The sequence below is a fragment of the Brienomyrus brachyistius genome, unplaced genomic scaffold (genome assembly GCF_023856365.1).
Source record: "Brienomyrus brachyistius isolate T26 unplaced genomic scaffold, BBRACH_0.4 scaffold48, whole genome shotgun sequence".
NCBI classification, from domain to species: Eukaryota; Metazoa; Chordata; class Actinopteri; order Osteoglossiformes; family Mormyridae; genus Brienomyrus; species Brienomyrus brachyistius.
Genome location: NW_026042323.1, coordinates 1,330,203 through 1,353,711, shown reverse-complemented (window position 1 = coordinate 1,353,711; position 23,509 = coordinate 1,330,203). Strand labels below are relative to the sequence as shown.

At 42.2% G+C, this 23,509-nt stretch overlaps 2 protein-coding genes and 2 long non-coding RNA genes across 9 annotated transcripts in view; 1 reads left to right on the top strand and 3 right to left on the bottom strand.

The window, feature by feature from the left end:
- LOC125723400 (G-protein coupled receptor family C group 5 member B-like) overlaps nucleotides 1–23,509 on the top strand; it is a 202,372-nt gene that overhangs the window by 65,548 nt on the left and 113,315 nt on the right. The gene's annotated exons all lie outside the window — the stretch shown is intronic.
- Nucleotides 572–15,577, bottom strand: LOC125723403 (uncharacterized). 4 transcript variants are annotated; one of them, XM_049000003.1, is made up of 4 exons: nucleotides 15,369–15,577; nucleotides 13,907–14,090; nucleotides 12,074–12,198; nucleotides 572–615 (listed from the first exon to the last, which is right to left on the bottom strand). In XM_049000003.1, the coding sequence occupies exons 1-3, from the start codon at nucleotides 15,478–15,480 to the stop codon at nucleotides 12,183–12,185; spliced, it is 312 nt and encodes a 103-aa protein (XP_048855960.1). In that variant the 5' UTR covers nucleotides 15,481–15,577; the 3' UTR covers nucleotides 572–615; nucleotides 12,074–12,182. The 4 variants fall into 4 exon arrangements, with proteins under 4 accessions (XP_048855960.1, XP_048855959.1, XP_048855958.1 ...); XM_049000002.1 differs by lacking the exon at nucleotides 12,074–12,198 and adding an exon at nucleotides 5,112–5,236; XM_049000001.1 differs by lacking the exon at nucleotides 572–615 and adding an exon at nucleotides 7,534–7,577.
- LOC125723439 (uncharacterized) lies at nucleotides 5,326–6,274 on the bottom strand. Of its 2 annotated transcripts, none has more exons than XR_007386893.1 (2): nucleotides 5,624–6,274; nucleotides 5,326–5,505 (listed from the first exon to the last, which is right to left on the bottom strand). It is a non-coding gene; the product is annotated as an uncharacterized LOC125723439 (long non-coding RNA). The 2 variants fall into 2 exon arrangements; XR_007386894.1 differs by having other exon boundaries at nucleotides 5,739–6,274.
- Nucleotides 12,288–12,791, bottom strand: LOC125723445 (uncharacterized). Of its 2 annotated transcripts, none has more exons than XR_007386902.1 (2): nucleotides 12,701–12,791; nucleotides 12,288–12,467 (listed from the first exon to the last, which is right to left on the bottom strand). It is a non-coding gene; the product is annotated as an uncharacterized LOC125723445 (long non-coding RNA). The 2 variants fall into 2 exon arrangements; XR_007386901.1 differs by having other exon boundaries at nucleotides 12,586–12,709.

Genomic DNA, 23,509 nt, shown 5'->3' with positions numbered 1-23,509 from the left:
TGACTGTGTGTATACTACTCTGGGTACCTTGGGTCCTGTTGTAAGCTCCCAGCACAGCAGTTCCCTGTACTGGAGAAGCAGTAATGGAATATGAATGGGAATCTACAGTACATGTACTGTTTACAGTGAAATGTAGTTCAGAAAAAGAGAGAATGTCAACCTTGAGAGGATCACTTACCTCAGCAGTGACATTCATGTCTCTCGTGCCTCTTCCTATCATGTCAGTAGATGGATTGGGAGAGCATGGGGGTCATGTAGTCGCTGGAATGGGGTCTGTGGCACTCCTGATATTTTTGTAAGACGGTGAAGGTCTCCTGGTGCTCCTTATTTTGCTGTGTGGCTGCTAGACATGGACGTTATCCAGTGACCAGAGATGAAGACTGGACTCCTTTGGTACTGTGTCTCTTCGGAGAATCCTTGGGTACCACTGGTTTGACTTCGTGTCAAATGAGTGGTTGCTCAGGGAGTCCCGCGTGAGTCAGGTTACCTGCATTGTAAGTGTCAGGTACAGCACTATGACCATGTGGCATGATTCCCTGAGGGTGATCCAGCTCGCAAGGTCCCTACTACCCTATTCCAGTGCAATCTCCCCAACCTGACCTGACCTGACCTGATCTGAAATTTAGGTAGTGGTCCAAGCTGTAGGTTTACTGACAGACCACTGTAGGTCCTTATCAATGAAGTCTACCATTCTATCAAGACTGAGGATAATAAGTAATATAAATCAAGTGCTATAATAGTACCCTCAAACAGTGATCCTCCTTTATTGGTCTGTTACATACAATATTGCCTGCCCAAGAGCCCACTGCAGCAGGCTCTCAGGAAATATGAAAGAGCTTTGTGGGTGGAGATGTGATCTTTCCACATGATTTCAAGTGAAACCATGAAAAGTCATCTTTAAAACGAAGGCTTTCGCTATTGCAAATGTCACACTATTTAAGGTCTCAGGAAGTCTAGGGGAAGCACAAATATATAGTGCATATAGCTGTGTCTCACATAAAAAGGTTGTGCATACTCTGCTCATATTGTTCAAAATGGAGTAACACTTTGCCATGAATTTTTAATTTTAGTATGAGCCCATATAGTTAAGTCTTGACTGTTTACACATAAACACTTAAAAAAGATATAGCTGAGGTCCTGGATTCAGTCTCCTGCATTTTCTCTCTAACCCCCTCAAAGAATTTCTTGCAGGGATTAATTCAGTATGTTTTAACAACATATAAAAAGACCAGATGAGTTAGGAGCAACACTTTACTTGAGGGGGCACAAATAATGTCGTAGTACATCCATCCATCTATTTTCCAAACCGCTTATCCTACTGGGTCGCGGGGGGTCCGGAGCCTATCCCGGAAGCAATGTGCACAAGGCAGGGAACAACCCAGGATGAGGGGCCAGCCCGTCGCAGGGCACACTCACACACCATTCACTCTCACACACACACCTACGGGCAATTTAGCAACTCCAGTTAGCCTCAGCATGTTTTTGGACTGTGGGGGGAAACCCCACGACGACATGGGGAGAACATGCAAACTCCACACACATGTGACTCAGGCGGAGACTCGAACCCGGGTCCCAGAGGTGTGAGGCAACAGAGCTAACCAGTGCACCTGTCAGAGTTCGCTGGTTAAAGCGGGTAGTGCGCACAGGCTGACAAGCGGGCAGGAAGCAGTCAAGCAGGCGGAGTACGGGGAAAACAGGGATTTATTCGGGATCGGGACGGAGCAGACAGCACTAAGACTAACTAACATCAATGACGGACCAGAAACTAAGGCAAGTCATGGACTGAAATAGACGACACTGGACGAAAATAAGTGGACACAGCTGGGCAAGATCAGGGAAGCACACGTGGGTAATCAGGGGGCGTGGCACACACGAGGATCGTACGAGCCGGGCATGACAGCACCACCATGCCGCCCCTGAAGTAGTACACTCTTACTTAATTTATTAATTAACCAGAAAGTATTAGTTATATACTGATCCCACGTTCGTTCATTCTTAATCATAAGTTAGTGTATTTGTTCATCATTTGTACTTGAGTAGTTACTAAGTTATTACTGAGTAATGTGTATTTGAACAATATAAAATATAATAATACATGTGCTATAAATCAACAAACCATTGTCCTTTAGTTTTATCCACTGCAGGACTGCAGGAAGCAGCATACAATGGAAATGCCTTGGGTGGGATGGTAGCCCGGATCAGGGCTCACATACTGGCTCACATGTGGGCAATGAAGAAGTAGCACTTCACATGTATGGGAGAAAAACAGCAGCCAGAGGAATCCTATGCAATCTCAGTGAGAATAAACTCCCCAGACCCAGGACTGGGGCAGGAATTGCAGGATTCTCCTCTAGCATTTATTTTGGCATACTGTATTTATTGCTATTATCCTTGGTACATGTTTATATTTGCCAATAATTGAAATTGAAATAAACATGATTATTATTCATCCATCCTCGTACCGCATATCCTGGAGACGAGGGCCTGTAGCTTATCCCAGGTAGCATAGGACACAATGGTATACTTTTGGATGGGATGCCAGTCCATTGCAGGGAATGCACTCACTCACACACTGTGGGCAATTTAGAGATGACAGCCTATTATTATTAGGATACCTATAGTTTTTAGTAGTTTTCACTATTATTATGCTTTTTGCCATGGGAGTCTATGGCAGCCCATAGAGCCGATTGGCAACTTTTTTGAAATTTGGCACATCGATAGAGGTCAGTTCCAACTATTCATACCAAATTTGGGTTCAATCCATCCATCACTCTAGCGCCACCCTCAGGCCAAATTTCAAGAAATGTTTTTGCCTTATTCTCTTTCTTATCATTGCATGATTATGCTATTTACTTTTAAGTATTAGCATTACCTGGATGGATGGATGGACATCGTTCATCCTTTACCTGGGGAATGAGGCTCCCAACTCGTGGTGACTTACCCAAGCCCTGGTGCTGGATCATCATTAAATGCTTACATGGGGAAAGAGAGACCTTATCCTTGGCCTCCAAGCCTGGAAGTACCCTGAGCTCTAGACCCAAGCTTAACCCTAACCCATAAGCATAGGTTCGCAGCATGAACAGTTCTCACCTGATACCAGAAAACCATACATGTTCTTAATCTGAAAATCAGTTCATCATTTTCCCAGAAGGTGGCAGCACATCAACACTGCAAGCTTGGCACATCCCTTTGGATACAATGAGCTATCCTTATATTTTGAAATTTTTTAAAACTTATTTAAATCAGTAAAACAAATTGCATCCAAAAAGGATAGAATCATGACTACCCAATACCCCTTGGCACCATGTTAGTGTGAATGGAGTTTTCACTCCAGCCCTGAGGGATTCAGAGCAGACACAAAAGATTGTGAACCCATGTGTGATTTACAGTGAAAGGTGACTGAACACAACGCACAGCCTCTGTTATGACTCCACTGTTCACCATGGTTCAGCACCATCTATATTTCTATTATTTTTCTAGGTATTTAACTTGTGGTTTTACACTTAACATGGTATTGACAGGCTTGCTCCAAAGAGATCTCATTGTATTTACACAGTGACAGTAACGCTGCCTTATCTTGCGAGAGGAAGTAGCATATGGGTGCGCTGCTAACGTTAGCATTAGCAAACCTAGCTGCCTAGCAGTGTTGGTAGTAACTCGTCAGTGTAATTCCACTACTTTTGTTTGCACCATGTATTTCAACATCGACTCGATGTTACTGTGATCACTATGCAACCTTTAGCCCACTGTTATTTTCCTTGATTATGTAATTATACAGGGCAGGTCAGGCAGAGGGAGCAGACGCTGATGCAGCACATTGATGACCAACCACACGTCCAAACTGCTGGCGATCCTGGCCGGCGACCCCCCAGGCAGACACACGGTCGAATCCCACCCTTATTATAATTACTTTTATATGCAGTAATTGGTAATTAGTAATTTTCAGTAGCTTGCACAAGGCTGCTGACTAGCAACGTTATTCGTTGGCTGAATCCGAAATAGCTGTAGTGCTACGATGCTGGATTGTTACAGGGACAGTGATAAATGCAGACCCCTTTATTCTGATTGCGTTAAAAATCAAATGTTTTTACTCAGATTTCATCCATTTGGTGGTGTGCTCTCTATAATGTGCCATGTTTTTCTAAAAGAAGATTTTTTAAAAAAAGAATGGTAAAATAGAGCAGCGCATTGAATTGTAATGCCTGTATCTTGAAACGTAGCGTGTTGTCAGACTCTCCGATACACAGCTCTATGGTCCATACAGAGGAGATGAGGAACATGCAGTCTGCTAAGTCACGTGGTTACCTTTCGTTAGGTGGCTACGTTTACATGCCTTAACGCAATTAAGATGTTTTCATGTAAACAGATTAATCGGGGAGCTCATTTATAAAGGCTTCGTGTGACTGAAAAAGACGAGAAGCATTCATACATACATTTATAGGAAGATTTTGGGATTTACAAAGAAAAACATTTTGTGAAAAAGACAAATCTTGTGAACGAGGTTGAGAGATGCTGTTTCGACAGAATCCTGTAGAGGGCACTGTGTATGCTAAATCGAAGGCTCCAGTAATGTATTCGGCATTTATAATCATAAACAATAATACTTGAAATATTTGTGGGCACATGGCAATTGGCTCTGAGATTAAAGTTATTTAAAATGAATTTGTTTAAATTTGTGGGCCGGCATGGTGGTGCAGTGGTTAGCACTGTTGCCTCACACCTCTGGGACCCAGGTTTGAGTCTCCGCCTGGGTTACATGTGTGTGGAGTTTGCATGTTCTCCCCATGTCGTCGTGGGGTTTCCTCCGGGTACGCCGGTTTCCCCCCCACAGTCCAAAAACATGCTGAGGCTAATTGGAGTTGCTAAAAAATTGCCTGTAGGTGTGAATGGTGTGTGAGTGTGCCCTGCGATGGGCTGGCCCCCCATCCTGGGTTGCTCCCTGCCTTGTGCCCATTGCTTCCGGGATAGGCTCCGGACCCCCCGCGACCCAGTAGGATTAGCGGTTTGGAAAATGGATGGATGGATGTATGATAGAATGATTAAGCTGTAGCACATTTCAAATAATATTTCATTTGTAACACATTTGTTCTCCAAACGTCTACATTTTTAACCTTTGGCCACAAGATCATCTTCTTCCTGCCAGTATCTTTTCTTTCCTTTGATCCTCGGTTGTTGGAATCTGCTCTGCTGCTTGGAAGTTCCCTGGGGCTCTGTGCCCTTCTAGGGGCTCTGTGTCCTTTGTTAGCACAAACATTTTGCACACCTGACATTACCATGCATACAGTATTTCTCGTATTTTACAAAATACAAAAACACTGATCAAAGTCTGTAGAAAAAAACATTTTATTTCATGAACTCAAATATGAATCATAAAACACAATTAAAATACTTTTTTTGAATACATGCCTCAGAAATTGCACATCCCTGATTGTGCGTTACCTTCATGCTGCCTTGAAATTTTTGATTTCTTCACTGTAGCCCTATGTTATACAATCTTATCTTAACCTTATGCCAACTGATCCTATTTTTATTTCTTAAATATTCCCTCCACCACCCCCCCCTCTAAGGAGGACTGCTTTATTTATAATTAATCTAATCCTATGTTATACAATCTTATCTTAACCTTCTGAATTAATCCTATTTTTATTTCTTAAATATTCCCTCCACCACCCCCCCTCTAAGGAGGACTGCTTTATTTACAATTAATCTAATCCTATGTTATACAATCTTATCTTAACCTTCTGAATTAATCCTATTTTTATTTCTTAAATATTCCCTCCACCACCCCCCCTCTAAGGAGGACTGCTTTATTTACAATTAATCTAATCCTATGTTATACAATCTTATCTTTACCTTATGTTAACTGATCCTATTTTTATTTCTTAAATATTCCCTCCACCACCCCCCCCTCTAAGGAGGACTGCTTTATTTATAATTAATCTAATCCTATGTTATACAATCTTATCTTTACCTTATGTTAACTGATCCTATTTTTATTTCTTAAATATTCCCTCCACCACCCCCCCTCTAAGGAGGACTGCTTTATTTATAATTAATCTAATCCTATGTTATACAATCTTAAGCTTACCGTAACCTATCCTATCTTAATTTTATTCTATGTTATCTTATCCTATCTTTCTTATCTTATGCTATGCAATCCTATCTCATATAATCTTATCCTAAACTTATGGTAATTTATCATGTCTTTGTAAAACATAAAATGGCATACAAGTTAAGAGTATCTTAACTTGTCCTATCTTAACCTTATCCTATCTTAAGCGTATCCTATAGTACCTTATGCTATAGAACTATATGGTAACATAAGATAAAATTAGGTTATCCTAAGTATGTATGACAACTCTCGTGTAATTATGTGCTGAATCTACAGGGAAATGTAGCTATGTGCATCTGACTGATAGCCCATCTCCACACCCATCTCCTGAGCCCTGGGCATGGTACTTAGCTGCTCCAGTGCATCAATAGGAAAGATGAACTCATCTTCATCAATCCTACGCCTCTTGGATGAATGAGTACCCTCATTATCCTCATTCTTCCCCTGTTTCGCTAAGTTAATTTCATTTAAATGTCTGTTCCAAAACTCCTGACACCAGTACTCAGTAAAGCACTTGGCGTCATAGGTCATTTTAGAGTACTTGGTTACATAATAGTTATACAACCAATAGAATTTTTCCAGGTGAGATGAGGCGGCTACAGCCTGTGCTGGAGCCTGAAGCAGAGGGGTCAGATGAACCATGCCTGGAGCTGAAAATGGATGTGGAGCTGGGCTTACAGGTGTGACTAAGTGTGGGGATAAAACAGAGGAGCCCATAAAAAGAAATGGGGATGAAACAAAAGAGGAGGGGGCTGAAGACGGAAATAAAAATGAAGAGGAGGAGAAGGTTGGTGAGCTGGGCTTCAGTTTTCTGTGTTCACTAGTTTCCATCAACAGACTGTGTGAACTGTGACTGTGTGTATACTACTCTGGGTACCTTGGGTCCTGTTGTAAGCTCCCAGCACAGCAGTTCCCTGTACTGGAGAAGCAGTAATGGAATATGAATGGGAATCTACAGTACATGTACTGTTTACAGTGAAATGTAGTTCAGAAAAAGAGAGAATGTCAACCTTGAGAGGATCACTTACCTCAGCAGTGACATTCATGTCTCTCGTGCCTCTTCCTATCATGTCAGTAGATGGATTGGGAGAGCATGGGGGTCATGTAGTCGCTGGAATGGGGTCTGTGGCACTCCTGATATTTTTGTAAGACGGTGAAGGTCTCCTGGTGCTCCTTATTTTGCTGTGTGGCTGCTAGACATGGACGTTATCCAGTGACCAGAGATGAAGACTGGACTCCTTTGGTACTGTGTCTCTTCGGAGAATCCTTGGGTACCACTGGTTTGACTTCGTGTCAAATGAGTGGTTGCTCAGGGAGTCCCGCGTGAGTCAGGTTACCTGCATTGTAAGTGTCAGGTACAGCACTATGACCATGTGGCATGATTCCCTGAGGGTGATCCAGCTCGCAAGGTCCCTACTACCCTATTCCAGTGCAATCTCCCCAACCTGACCTGACCTGACCTGATCTGAAATTTAGGTAGTGGTCCAAGCTGTAGGTTTACTGACAGACCACTGTAGGTCCTTATCAATGAAGTCTACCATTCTATCAAGACTGAGGATAATAAGTAATATAAATCAAGTGCTATAATAGTACCCTCAAACAGTGATCCTCCTTTATTGGTCTGTTACATACAATATTGCCTGCCCAAGAGCCCACTGCAGCAGGCTCTCAGGAAATATGAAAGAGCTTTGTGGGTGGAGATGTGATCTTTCCACATGATTTCAAGTGAAACCATGAAAAGTCATCTTTAAAACGAAGGCTTTCGCTATTGCAAATGTCACACTATTTAAGGTCTCAGGAAGTCTAGGGGAAGCACAAATATATAGTGCATATAGCTGTGTCTCACATAAAAAGGTTGTGCATACTCTGCTCATATTGTTCAAAATGGAGTAACACTTTGCCATGAATTTTTAATTTTAGTATGAGCCCATATAGTTAAGTCTTGACTGTTTACACATAAACACTTAAAAAAGATATAGCTGAGGTCCTGGATTCAGTCTCCTGCATTTTCTCTCTAACCCCCTCAAAGAATTTCTTGCAGGGATTAATTCAGTATGTTTTAACAACATATAAAAAGACCAGATGAGTTAGGAGCAACACTTTACTTGAGGGGGCACAAATAATGTCGTAGTACATCCATCCATCTATTTTCCAAACCGCTTATCCTACTGGGTCGCGGGGGGTCCGGAGCCTATCCCGGAAGCAATGTGCACAAGGCAGGGAACAACCCAGGATGAGGGGCCAGCCCGTCGCAGGGCACACTCACACACCATTCACTCTCACACACACACCTACGGGCAATTTAGCAACTCCAGTTAGCCTCAGCATGTTTTTGGACTGTGGGGGGAAACCCCACGACGACATGGGGAGAACATGCAAACTCCACACACATGTGACTCAGGCAGAGACTCGAACCCGGGTCCCAGAGGTGTGAGGCAACAGAGCTAACCAGTGCACCTGTCAGAGTTCGCTGGTTAAAGCGGGTAGTGCGCACAGGCTGACAAGCGGGCAGGAAGCAGTCAAGCAGGCGGAGTACGGGGAAAACAGGGATTTATTCGGGATCGGGACGGAGCAGACAGCACTAAGACTAACTAACATCAATGACGGACCAGAAACTAAGGCAAGTCATGGACTGAAATAGACGACACTGGACGAAAATAAGTGGACACAGCTGGGCAAGATCAGGGAAGCACACGTGGGTAATCAGGGGGCGTGGCACACACGAGGATCGTACGAGCCGGGCATGACAGCACCACCATGCCGCCCCTGAAGTAGTACACTCTTACTTAATTTATTAATTAACCAGAAAGTATTAGTTATATACTGATCCCACGTTCGTTCATTCTTAATCATAAGTTAGTGTATTTGTTCATCATTTGTACTTGAGTAGTTACTAAGTTATTACTGAGTAATGTGTATTTGAACAATATAAAATATAATAATACATGTGCTATAAATCAACAAACCATTGTCCTTTAGTTTTATCCACTGCAGGACTGCAGGAAGCAGCATACAATGGAAATGCCTTGGGTGGGATGGTAGCCCGGATCAGGGCTCACATACTGGCTCACATGTGGGCAATGAAGAAGTAGCACTTCACATGTATGGGAGAAAAACAGCAGCCAGAGGAATCCTATGCAATCTCAGTGAGAATAAACTCCCCAGACCCAGGACTGGGGCAGGAATTGCAGGATTCTCCTCTAGCATTTATTTTGGCATACTGTATTTATTGCTATTATCCTTGGTACATGTTTATATTTGCCAATAATTGAAATTGAAATAAACATGATTATTATTCATCCATCCTCGTACCGCATATCCTGGAGACGAGGGCCTGTAGCTTATCCCAGGTAGCATAGGACACAATGGTATACTTTTGGATGGGATGCCAGTCCATTGCAGGGAATGCACTCACTCACACACTGTGGGCAATTTAGAGATGACAGCCTATTATTATTAGGATACCTATAGTTTTTAGTAGTTTTCACTATTATTATGCTTTTTGCCATGGGAGTCTATGGCAGCCCATAGAGCCGATTGGCAACTTTTTTGAAATTTGGCACATCGATAGAGGTCAGTTCCAACTATTCATACCAAATTTGGGTTCAATCCATCCATCACTCTAGCGCCACCCTCAGGCCAAATTTCAAGAAATGTTTTTGCCTTATTCTCTTTCTTATCATTGCATGATTATGCTATTTACTTTTAAGTATTAGCATTACCTGGATGGATGGATGGACATCGTTCATCCTTTACCTGGGGAATGAGGCTCCCAACTCGTGGTGACTTACCCAAGCCCTGGTGCTGGATCATCATTAAATGCTTACATGGGGAAAGAGAGACCTTATCCTTGGCCTCCAAGCCTGGAAGTACCCTGAGCTCTAGACCCAAGCTTAACCCTAACCCATAAGCATAGGTTCGCAGCATGAACGGTTCTCACCTGATACCAGAAAACCATACATGTTCTTAATCTGAAAATCAGTTCATCATTTTCCCAGAAGGTGGCAGCACATCAACACTGCAAGCTTGGCACATCCCTTTGGATACAATGAGCTATCCTTATATTTTGAAATTTTTTAAAACTTATTTAAATCAGTAAAACAAATTGCATCCAAAAAGGATAGAATCATGACTACCCAATACCCCTTGGCACCATGTTAGTGTGAATGGAGTTTTCACTCCAGCCCTGAGGGATTCAGAGCAGACACAAAAGATTGTGAACCCATGTGTGATTTACAGTGAAAGGTGACTGAACACAACGCACAGCCTCTGTTATGACTCCACTGTTCACCATGGTTCAGCACCATCTATATTTCTATTATTTTTCTAGGTATTTAACTTGTGGTTTTACACTTAACATGGTATTGACAGGCTTGCTCCAAAGAGATCTCATTGTATTTACACAGTGACAGTAACGCTGCCTTATCTTGCGAGAGGAAGTAGCATATGGGTGCGCTGCTAACGTTAGCATTAGCAAACCTAGCTGCCTAGCAGTGTTGGTAGTAACTCGTCAGTGTAATTCCACTACTTTTGTTTGCACCATGTATTTCAACATCGACTCGATGTTACTGTGATCACTATGCAACCTTTAGCCCACTGTTATTTTCCTTGATTATGTAATTATACAGGGCAGGTCAGGCAGAGGGAGCAGACGCTGATGCAGCACATTGATGACCAACCACACGTCCAAACTGCTGGCGATCCTGGCCGGCGACCCCCCAGGCAGACACACGGTCGAATCCCACCCTTATTATAATTACTTTTATATGCAGTAATTGGTAATTAGTAATTTTCAGTAGCTTGCACAAGGCTGCTGACTAGCAACGTTATTCGTTGGCTGAATCCGAAATAGCTGTAGTGCTACGATGCTGGATTGTTACAGGGACAGTGATAAATGCAGACCCCTTTATTCTGATTGCGTTAAAAATCAAATGTTTTTACTCAGATTTCATCCATTTGGTGGTGTGCTCTCTATAATGTGCCATGTTTTTCTAAAAGAAGATTTTTTAAAAAAAGAATGGTAAAATAGAGCAGCGCATTGAATTGTAATGCCTGTATCTTGAAACGTAGCGTGTTGTCAGACTCTCCGATACACAGCTCTATGGTCCATACAGAGGAGATGAGGAACATGCAGTCTGCTAAGTCACGTGGTTACCTTTCGTTAGGTGGCTACGTTTACATGCCTTAACGCAATTAAGATGTTTTCATGTAAACAGATTAATCGGGGAGCTCATTTATAAAGGCTTCGTGTGACTGAAAAAGACGAGAAGCATTCATACATACATTTATAGGAAGATTTTGGGATTTACAAAGAAAAACATTTTGTGAAAAAGACAAATCTTGTGAACGAGGTTGAGAGATGCTGTTTCGACAGAATCCTGTAGAGGGCACTGTGTATGCTAAATCGAAGGCTCCAGTAATGTATTCGGCATTTATAATCATAAACAATAATACTTGAAATATTTGTGGGCACATGGCAATTGGCTCTGAGATTAAAGTTATTTAAAATGAATTTGTTTAAATTTGTGGGCCGGCATGGTGGTGCAGTGGTTAGCACTGTTGCCTCACACCTCTGGGACCCAGGTTTGAGTCTCCGCCTGGGTTACATGTGTGTGGAGTTTGCATGTTCTCCCCATGTCGTCGTGGGGTTTCCTCCGGGTACGCCGGTTTCCCCCCCACAGTCCAAAAACATGCTGAGGCTAATTGGAGTTGCTAAAAAATTGCCTGTAGGTGTGAATGGTGTGTGAGTGTGCCCTGCGATGGGCTGGCCCCCCATCCTGGGTTGCTCCCTGCCTTGTGCCCATTGCTTCCGGGATAGGCTCCGGACCCCCCGCGACCCAGTAGGATTAGCGGTTTGGAAAATGGATGGATGGATGTATGATAGAATGATTAAGCTGTAGCACATTTCAAATAATATTTCATTTGTAACACATTTGTTCTCCAAACGTCTACATTTTTAACCTTTGGCCACAAGATCATCTTCTTCCTGCCAGTATCTTTTCTTTCCTTTGATCCTCGGTTGTTGGAATCTGCTCTGCTGCTTGGAAGTTCCCTGGGGCTCTGTGCCCTTCTAGGGGCTCTGTGTCCTTTGTTAGCACAAACATTTTGCACACCTGACATTACCATGCATACAGTATTTCTCGTATTTTACAAAATACAAAAACACTGATCAAAGTCTGTAGAAAAAAACATTTTATTTCATGAACTCAAATATGAATCATAAAACACAATTAAAATACTTTTTTTGAATACATGCCTCAGAAATTGCACATCCCTGATTGTGCGTTACCTTCATGCTGCCTTGAAATTTTTGATTTCTTCACTGTAGCCCTATGTTATACAATCTTATCTTAACCTTATGCCAACTGATCCTATTTTTATTTCTTAAATATTCCCTCCACCACCCCCCCCTCTAAGGAGGACTGCTTTATTTATAATTAATCTAATCCTATGTTATACAATCTTATCTTAACCTTCTGAATTAATCCTATTTTTATTTCTTAAATATTCCCTCCACCACCCCCCCTCTAAGGAGGACTGCTTTATTTACAATTAATCTAATCCTATGTTATACAATCTTATCTTAACCTTCTGAATTAATCCTATTTTTATTTCTTAAATATTCCCTCCACCACCCCCCCTCTAAGGAGGACTGCTTTATTTACAATTAATCTAATCCTATGTTATACAATCTTATCTTTACCTTATGTTAACTGATCCTATTTTTATTTCTTAAATATTCCCTCCACCACCCCCCCCTCTAAGGAGGACTGCTTTATTTATAATTAATCTAATCCTATGTTATACAATCTTATCTTTACCTTATGTTAACTGATCCTATTTTTATTTCTTAAATATTCCCTCCACCACCCCCCCTCTAAGGAGGACTGCTTTATTTATAATTAATCTAATCCTATGTTATACAATCTTAAGCTTACCGTAACCTATCCTATCTTAATTTTATTCTATGTTATCTTATCCTATCTTTCTTATCTTATGCTATGCAATCCTATCTCATATAATCTTATCCTAAACTTATGGTAATTTATCATGTCTTTGTAAAACATAAAATGGCATACAAGTTAAGAGTATCTTAACTTGTCCTATCTTAACCTTATCCTATCTTAAGCGTATCCTATAGTACCTTATGCTATAGAACTATATGGTAACATAAGATAAAATTAGGTTATCCTAAGTATGTATGACAACTCTCGTGTAATTATGTGCTGAATCTACAGGGAAATGTAGCTATGTGCATCTGACTGATAGCCCATCTCCACACCCATCTCCTGAGCCCTGGGCATGGTACTTAGCTGCTCCAGTGCATCAATAGGAAAGATGAACTCATCTTCATCAATCCTACGCCTCTTGGATGAATGAGTACCCTCATTATCCTCATTCTTCCCCTGTTTCGCTAAGTTAATTTCATTTAAATGTCTGTTCCAAAACTCCTGACACCAGTACTCAGTAAAGCACTTGGCGTCATAGGTCATTTTAGAGTACTTGGTTACATAATAGTTATACAACCAATAGAATTTTTCCAGGTGAGATGAGGCGGCTACAGCCTGTGCTGGAGCCTGAAGCAGAGGGGTCAGATGAACCATGCCTGGAGCTGAAAATGGATGTGGAGCTGGGCTTACAGGTGTGACTAAGTGTGGGGATAAAACAGAGGAGCCCATAAAAAGAAATGGGGATGAAACAAAAGAGGAGGGGGCTGAAGACGGAAATAAAAATGAAGAGGAGGAGAAGGTTGGTGAGCTGGGCTTAGGCTCTAACCCCTTCTGTTGGTCATACCTCCTTCTTCGCCCTGACCGGCCTCCCGCCGTATTTCTACGGCGGCCTGTGCCCTGCTGACCCCTGCTGGTTGCCACCGGGATGGCAGCAGATCCAGGAGAGGCAGACGTGGTCAGGGAGCTGGCTGCCGGCGGCCTGGTGCGGCACTTCTTCCGACGGCCAGCATCACTGGAACTGGTTTGTCCTTTGGGATTATAAAGACAGGGGACAGCATATTTAATTTAAATGAAACATTATGTCACTGTACAACAACACTACATCACAACCATCACAGATATCACACTTGGCAGTCGGTATTGCACACTAAGAAAAATTCTGCCGTCTTTATTGGATACAGGAAACACACGCTTGGGAAACTTATGCGCTGGTCTTGACTTGGGCCGTCTGCGTTTCAGCAGGGGAACCTGACCTATAAAAACAAGCCAGTTTGTGCACAGATTCCCTGATACGCAGAACAACAGCGAAAAACAACACTGGAAAGGTTCATGTGCATCAAATATAGCAGCCCACTCAATCCAAATGCTGGCATCAACAACTGACTATTAAGTCAAATCCTTTACATATCTTACACTTTCCATAAGTTGCATTATTTATTCACTCTCAAGGTACCAAACTAAGATTTATGCTTTTTCTGATTTCTACCGCGTTTCCCAGCAAATAAGCCCTAACATGATTTTTCAAGAAGCTCGTAATATAAGCCCTAGTTATTGTCCCATGGATTGTACGGTAACTAGAATGAGATGCGGTTATACTACGAGAAGGCTACATGGACAAGAGGCGCTCATTTAAGGACAGAGTTATTGCTAAACATGAGAGATTGGGGACACTGGTTCTACAGGAAATTGAGTTGCGAGATATTCAGGACGGAATTTGGAACTTGGAGATTTACGATGATGTTCCAGAAGAACATGACATGACGACTATATTTGAATAAACATATGCAGTATACAGCAGAATTTTGTTCATGAATAAATTCACCGTCAAATTGTTTACATGGAAAGATACTGTTAGAAGATGACATGATGTCTGTGTTTGAATAAATGTGGATTTTTTTCATGAATACCGGTAAATATACTGTAGCATGTTATACTTGGGAAAATACTACCTTAATATAAGCCGTAACGCGTCATTTGGAGCAAAAATTTATATAAGACCCTGTCTTATTTTCGGGGAAACACCGTATATTAGGACATATTCAGCTGTTACTTTACCACTTCATGATGATTTTCTCTGATGTTTAAACACAGCACAGCCACAGATTTTACTGATTTCATTATATAATGCAGTAGACATGCAAAAAGACTCCCGTAAATTAAAGCTAAAGGTGAACTACTTTATTATTTAGACATGTACTTCTAAAACAAGATAATAGAACAGAAGATTCAAGAAGACTAGTCAAGCATATTCTGACTTTAACTCTTTAAGTGCCGAGTTAGTCTGGGCATCATTTTGCCATCCTTACCTCGGCCAACTGGACCGGGGATGTATTCCGGGGCGATCCGCACACTGACTGCACCTTTCGGCAGCAGCCAGTCAATCCTCTGGAGATTCACGGTGGTTTTCACGATGGACATCTTTCGCGTCTTCTCTCTTGCTGATAAACTGCAAGTCTGAGCTGCTTTAAATGTTCAAATGAAAACTCTAAACGGAAAAGAATTGTTATGATTCGGTTGCTAAGCTACGGTGGCCGACTGGTGTCAGCGCGCTGCAAAGTCTTCAAACGCTTTAATCAAATGACAAAACATACGATCTACATTTACAAAAGCGCAGAAACGTAGAAGTACCACAAAATTTTAAGACAAGTTTAAAAACATATAAGCGCTGAAAATCCGCTCACAACACAGTTGTGAAGTTTCTGGGTGACAAAGAAACAAGACGGACCAATTATGGTTTAACTGTATATCGAATGTTTACGAAATGTCGATATCTTATCAAAACAGGATATAGAATGAAACACTACATTATATCAATCAATCATTCGGTCGCCATTAAAAATATAGAATAATATTCCTTCCTTGTTATAAGTAACACGAGAGCTGCGGTCTTGAAGTTGCACAGACTCCCAGAATTCATAGCGATAATTACGCGACCCATTCAATTAGTGGGTTTTTTGATAATTGGGAATGGGGAGGAGCCATTGGGTGCGTTCGACTTCACTTAGGTCTGACTGCAGCTGACGTGAGGGGGAGCGCCATCTGCCGGCGGCTGCAGGAGTGTAATATAATAATATAAACTGTAATATAAACTTGTAATATAAACTGACAGCAGCCAAACTAGACAACTTCTATTCCTCGTAGTGCGAGACCTGACTGAGATGGCCGCACTTCCAAAAGGGTGTAGATACATCTATAAAAATATCACCTGCATGCACATTACCTCTTCTACAATAACCAACTCCTGATCCAAAGTGCTAGCAGTGAAAAGATAGCTGCCAGGAAAAAGATCAAATACATTTATTTCAAGGATTCAAAGTTTTTATTGTCATGCACAGAATACAATGCAATTCTTACTTGAATGCCTTCTTCACAGACTAGACGATTAAACACATAAACCAGCGCAACATTACAGTAACTAACAATAAATAAATGATTAACTTATGTGTACTATTAGAGCATTTATTGAAACTTTATTTCTTTACAGGCTTTTCGGGAGAAATAGCAGATAACGTATCGGAACTTCCAGAGATACAAACGTCATGCGTGTGACTAAAATTGTTCAGCCAATAAGGGCAAAGTTGTGTCACGGAGGCAGTTCCAGTTTGTGCAGCCGGCTGAGAGGTTTTTTTATTATTTTTGTTATTGAAGCTTTAAATTACAACAGAAGTAATAGCTGACCAGTGACCATTAAGATTAACAAAACAAACAAGAACATTTACGAGACATTTACAAAATAAGCCAGGGGCACATAGTAGCGACATTTACAGTTACGCCGGCTGAAAGGTGCTGCACGATCTTTCTTGCTCTCTGCACGTGCTGCACGATCTGTCACGATCGTCTTGTAGGTTTTTGTACCATGTGACTTGGTGACGTTAGGTGACGTTTTGCAGGGCCGGCTTTATGTCGGACAAAAGAAATCTAACCATGATGCAGTAATTCTAGAGGCAGCAAAGCAGACTAACCAAAGATCTCATAGTAAACAAAGGAATGTGATACTGCAGTTAAGTCTCAAAACAAAGCTTTTACAATGTTAAATAGTACTCACAACTTTCAGAATTTGATTGAGTACAAAAAGTTGCAGGCTAACGTAAGGAGGGTAGTTAAATGAGCAAAGAGGGAGTTTTGGAGGTCCTTCTGTAATTCAGTAGGACGGGAAACTGACATTAGTAAAGTCTGGGGAATGATAAAAAAGATGCATGAGATTAAAAGGGAGTATGGATATTCAGTTCTAAATGATAATAACATAATAACAGTTACAGATGGGGAAAAAGGCAAAATGTTAGTTTTGTGGTTTTTCATTCCCTGCTAAATCAGAAGTCAGAAGCCGCTGGTGTAGATCCAAATTCAGTCTTTATTGCAACAATTAAGTTACAACCAAGGCCGGACACTTAAAGTGTGTCCAGTACTGTTTTATACCTATTTTTATACAAGTTCTTATCATTTAACAATATCTCGTCACTTAAGCATCATCATTCCTTCAACCATTCACAATCATTGTTTTTTACATCAATCCACACCCCTAGGTGATAAGTTTGTCCATCAATTCTTTTACTGTTTGGTCCCTCAGCCGAACGTAATGGTGGTGCGACCATCTCCACTTGGTTTTTTGAAAATGCTCAGCCGTGAACTTTTGGTGAGCCTGTTGCACATTGTCTAATTAGAGGGTTGATAATATATTTGTCCTTCAACATAATGATAAGGCATAACACTAATAAAGGTGGATATTCATGCATTCAGGGCTAACATAAAGTAGCTAACAGAACATTTGAGGCTAATACAAGGTGCAAATACATACTCAATTGATTACATTGTGTTGATTACATTATAATGATTACATCACGGGTATTTGGCATGCTTTTTAATAATACCGTAATGATTATATTCTACATTGTATAGTGCTAAATAATATCCCATATATTTCCCCCCTTTGGGATTCTAAAGAGTCCCACACACAATTCTGTCCATCCAGCCTAGGAGGGAGGGCTAAAACCCTAAGATCTAGGGAAATTCCACTCCCAGCCCGCCACAGGCGCGGCCCCCCTTCGGGGTCCATGGCTGACATGGCTCACAAGCTATCAACACTCAGAATCAACCAACAGCAATGAACTCCCCAGGATACATTGCATATATTATCAGGAATACATAATCTACCAGGAGTACATCACCTACCACAAGCTCATTACATAAACATATACGGCTAATGCAAAGATAACTGAAAGGTTAACTGATAACACTGTAGATTACTATAACAGGCACTCTGTCATGAGCAGGAAAGTCCCAGGTGTCGTGGGCGGCAGGCAGGCTGCAGCGTTTCCAACATGGAGTATTCACAGGCGGTACGGCCGAACTTCAGCTATGGGCAGGAGCGTATCCAAGGTGTCTATGTCGCCATCCGTTTCCGTGTTGGTCCAGGAGGTTGCCGCTCCAAACGGTCCTCCCACCACTCTAAACATTGCAGCTATAGTCGCCTGCTGAGACAGCGCTCTTCCCACTAGGGAGCGAACAAGAGGAACTACACAAAAAAAGATTAGTAGCAAAGCAAGAATGAACACAGCACGCACACAGAGTGCTTTCATAAGGGCTTACTGCCAACTACCCCACATATTATAGCACCAGTCAAACAACCCGTCATGTTGTCCCGAATTTCTCGCCATCTCATCCTGTAACCCCTGCAACTTTCTCATACCCTCAGTAAATGAAACATCCAGGGCTGTATTATTGGGAATAAATGTACAGCACTGATCCCCGAACAGCACACACACTCCCCCTTTTTCTGCCAGGAGCCAATCCAGGGCCATCCTGTTCTGTCATGCCATCAGACTGGTGGCCTGAAGCTGCTCCCCCAGAGATGCGAGTGCCTCCTGAGTATAGTTGATAAACCTCTGCTGATTATAGTACAAATAATTTTTCCATTCCGCATTTTTGTTAACAGTAGGCCAAATTAATATTGATTCAAACCCTGCAGCTATCTCACTTCTCGCCTTATATTTCTCTGGAATGCCCCTCGGCTGGCACATGGCATCTATATACACACTGGGATCATCTTCGCAGCTTGTAACAAACCTGTGGGACCTAGAGGGCTGTTTGTCAATATCCACCAGGCTAGCTAACATCCCCCTAGTGCAGAGGCCTCCACAATTATTGGGGAGAGGAGGCCTCAATCCTCCCTCCTGACCACACAGCCACCACGTATCTGCCAGAGGTACGCTCTGGTTCTCTAATGCATCCAGCGGAATGACATCTGAGTCCTCTATAGCCCTGTGTGGGGGGCTGACGTCTGAGTCCTCTATAGGCCTGTGTGGGGGGCTGACGTCTGAGTCCTCTATAGGCCTGTGTGGGGGGCTGACGTCTGAGTCCTCTATAGGCCTGTGTGGGGGGCTGACGTCTGAGTCCTCTATAGGCCTGTGTGAGGGGCTGACGTCTGAGTCCTCTATAGGCCTGTGTGAGGGGCTGACGTCTGAGTCCTCTATAGGCCTGTGTGGGGGGCTGACGTCTGAGTCCTCTATAGGCCTGTGTGAGGGGCTGACGTCCGAGTCCTCTATAGGCCTGTGTGGGGGGCTGACGTCTGAGTCCTCTATAGGCCTGTGTGGGGGGCTGACGTCTGAGTCCTCTATAGGCCTGTGTGAGGGGCTGACGTCCGAGTCCTCTATAGGCCTGTGTGGGGGGCTGACGTCTGAGTCCTCTATAGGCCTGTGCGAGGGATTGACGTCTGAGTCCTCTATAGGCCTGTGTGGGGGGCTGACGTCTGAGTCCTCTATAGGCCTGTGTGAGGGGCTGACGTCTGAGTCCTCTATAGGCCTGTGCGAGGGATTGACATCTGAGTCCTCTATAGGCCTGTGTGGGGGGCTGACGTCTGAGTCCTCTATAGGCCTGTGTGAGGGGCTGACGTCTGAGTCCTTTATAGGCCTGTGCGAGGGGCTGAAGTCTGAGTCCTCTATAGGCCTGTGTGAGGGGACCGACGTCTGAGTCCCCTATAGGCCCGTGTGAGGGGCCGACGTCTGAGTCCTCTATAGGCCTGTGTGGGGGGCTGACGTCTGAGTCCTCTATAGGCCTGTGTGAGAGGCCGACATCTGAGTCCTCTATAGGCCTGTGTGGGGGGCCGACGTCTGAGTCCTCTATAGGCCTGTGTGAGGGATTGACGTCTGAGTCCTCTATAGGCCTGTGTGGGGGGCTGACATCTGAGTCCTCTATAGGCCCGTGTGAGGGACCGACATCTGAGTCCTCTATAGGCCTGTGCGAGGGATTGACGCCTGAGTCCTCTATAGGCCTGTGTATGCATCAAATATCATATATATCCATCCATCCATCCATCCATTTTCCAAATCATTTATCCTACTGGGTTGCGGGGGGTCCGGAGCCTATCCCGGAAGCAATGGGCACGAGGCAGGGAACAACCCAGGATGGGGGGCCAGCCCATCGCAGGGCACATTCACACATCATTCAAATATCATATATATAATTTATTAAATTTAGATTTAAGTTTGCAGTCAATTCAATTTCCACGTTTCTCAATTTTCACGTTGCCTTTTTAAACGTAATTATGTGAATTTTAAGTAAAAATGTAGAATAAAATTATATCGTGAAAATTATCAATATCATTTCCTATGAAAAAAACTTTACTATTGTACAATATTGCCCAGCCATAGGCTGATTTCAAAATTGATTTACATATTGTCTGTCTGTCATTATACATAAGAACATAAGAACTATACAAACGAGAGGAAGTCATTCGGCCCATCAAGCTCGCTTGGGGAGAACTAAACTAATAGCTCAGAGTCGTTAAAATCTTATCTAGCTCTGATTTAAAGGAACCCAAGGATTCAGCTTGCACTACATTATCAGGAAGGCTATTCCATACTCTGACTACACGCTGTGTAAAGAAGTGCTTCCTTAAATCCAGCTTGAAATGTTCTCCCGCTAATTTCCACCTATGGCCACGAGTTTGTGTATTTAAACTAATGCTGAAGTAACTATTTGGTTGAACAGCATCCAAACCTGTTAGAATCTTATATACCTGGATCATGTCCCCCCTCAGTCTCCTTTGCTTGAGACTGAACAGATTTAGCTCAAGTAACCGTTCCTCGTATGACATTCCTCTAAGACCAGGAATCATTTTTGTGGCCCTACGCTGCACCTTTTCTAAGGCCACAATGTCCTTTTTAAGATATGGTGACCAAACCTGCACACAATATTCTAGGTGAGGTCTCACCAAGGAATTGTATAATCTTAGCATTACCTCCCTTGACTTAAACTCCACACACCTGGAGATATACCCCAACATCCTATTGGCCTTTTTTATTGCTTCCCCACACTGGCGAGAATGGGACATGGAAGCATCAACATACACACCAAGGTCTTTCTCATGATCAGCTACCTTTATTTCAGTGACACCCATGAAATACCTGTACTTTATATTTCTGCTCCCTAGATGGAGTACCTTACATTTATCGACGTTAAATTTCATCTGCCAGGTATCGGCCCAGTCACTAATTAAATCAAGATCCCGCTGTAGCTGCTGAGCCACTAATTCAGTATCTGCTACACCACCCACCTTGGTGTCATCTGCAAATTTCACCAGTTTACTGTATATATTGGTATCCATATCATTTATGTAAATTAGGAACAATAGTGGTCCTAAAATCGAACCCTGCGGTACCCCACTATGAACGCAAGCCCACTGTGACATTGTGCCTCTTATAACTACTCGCTGTTTCCTATCTGTTAACCAGTTATCAATCCAGGTCGCTACGGTACCTAAAATACCTGTCGCTTTGAGTTTAAGTAGGAGCCTCTTGTGGGGGACAACATCAAAAGCCTTTTGGAAATCTAAGTAGATGACATCATAGGCCTTCTTATCATCAACTTCCTGAGTAGCTTCCTCAAAAAGCTCCAACAGATTTGTTAAACAGGATCTACCTCTCCTAAATCCATGCTGGCTATCCCGCAAAATGTTATTGGAGTCCAGGTAATCTACCATTTTCTCTTTGATTATAGCCTCCATAACTTTACCAGTTATACAAGTTAGACTGATTGGCCTATAGTTAGACAAATTACTTCTATCCCCTTTTTTGAAAATAGGCGTTATGAAGGCGTGCTTCCAATCAGAAGGTACCACACCTTCAGATAAGGATTTTCGAAACAGTAAAGTTAAGGGTCAGCAAATAATATCTCTCATCTCTTTTAACACTATAGGTAAGATGCCATCAGGGCCCTGTGATTTATTTATTTTGAGCTTAGCTAGGCTTTGCAAAACATCTGCTTCAGTTATATATATATTAGCTATAGACAATGCTGGATAGGTAATAACTGGTAAATTACTAAGGTCCTCAACAGTGAATACCCGTGCAAAACTATCATTGAACTCATTTACTATATCAATGTCGTTTACTATTATAAGACCCTTACTATCCTGCAGATTAGTAATTTCAGGTTTTAGAGCTCTTTTAGAGTTAAAATACTGGAAGAAACTTTTAACGTCATCCTTAGCTTCCAATGCAACCATCCTTTCGACATTTCTTTTAGCTCGTCTAATATCATTTTTTAACTCAGCCTGTAGACTTAGATATTCCTGCTTAATTCTGTCATCATCAGTTATTTTCCATTGCTGGAACAAAGCCCTTTTCCTCCTTACTTTATACTTTATTTCCCTAGTAAACCACCTAGGTTTCAATTTCCTAGATTTATTCTTGCTGGAAACAGGTATGAAGTCCTCTTGCACTTGCAATAATGTGCTTTTAAAAAATTCCCAGGCCTCTTCAACAGTTTTGTTATTTAACTCCATCCAGTTCACAGTTTCTAGTTTTAGTCTCATACACTTAAAGTCAGCCTTCCTAACATTATATATTTTTGATTTGGACTTAGCTCTTCGAACACTAAACTTAACCTCAAATTTGACCATGTTATGATCGCTACTGTCAAGTGGTTGTAAAACGTCTAATTTACCAATCCTGTCCTGGTTATTAGAGAGAACAAGATCAAGAATGGCATCTCCCCTGGTAGGGGTGTTAACAAACTGAGTAAAAAAACAATCCTGTACTAATTCCACCATCTCCAGTTCATTTTCTGAAGAGCCAGTGACAATGTCCCACTGCATTCCTGGTAGATTAAAATCACCCATAACTACCACATCATTTTTATTGCTCATAGTCCTAATATCACTGTATAACAATCTGCTTTCCTCAGCAGCTATATTAGGTGTTCTGTAACAAACACCCGCAATTAGGCTATTTGAGTTTTTAGCATCTAATTTTACCCATATTACTTCCGTAGTTTTATTTATATCAGTAAGTTCCCTTGCCTGCAAGTTTTCCTTTACATATACTGCAACACCACCTCCCTTTTTTCCTATACGATCCTTACGGAACAACGTGTAACCATCCATATTATATTCTTGTCCATCCTTTTCACTCAACCACGTTTCAGTTATTCCTATAATATCATAAGAGTC

Bases quoted from the DNA above. Each gene is read 5' to 3' on its own strand.
- LOC125723403 (XM_048999999.1), bottom strand. From the start codon at position 15,480: ATGTCCATCGTGAAAACCACCGTGAATCTCCAGAGGATTGACTGGCTG. The intron at 14,091-15,368 runs GTAAGGATGGCA...ATAATCCCAAAG, and splicing joins CCCCGGTCCAGTTGGCCGAG to GACAAACCAGTTCCAGTGAT.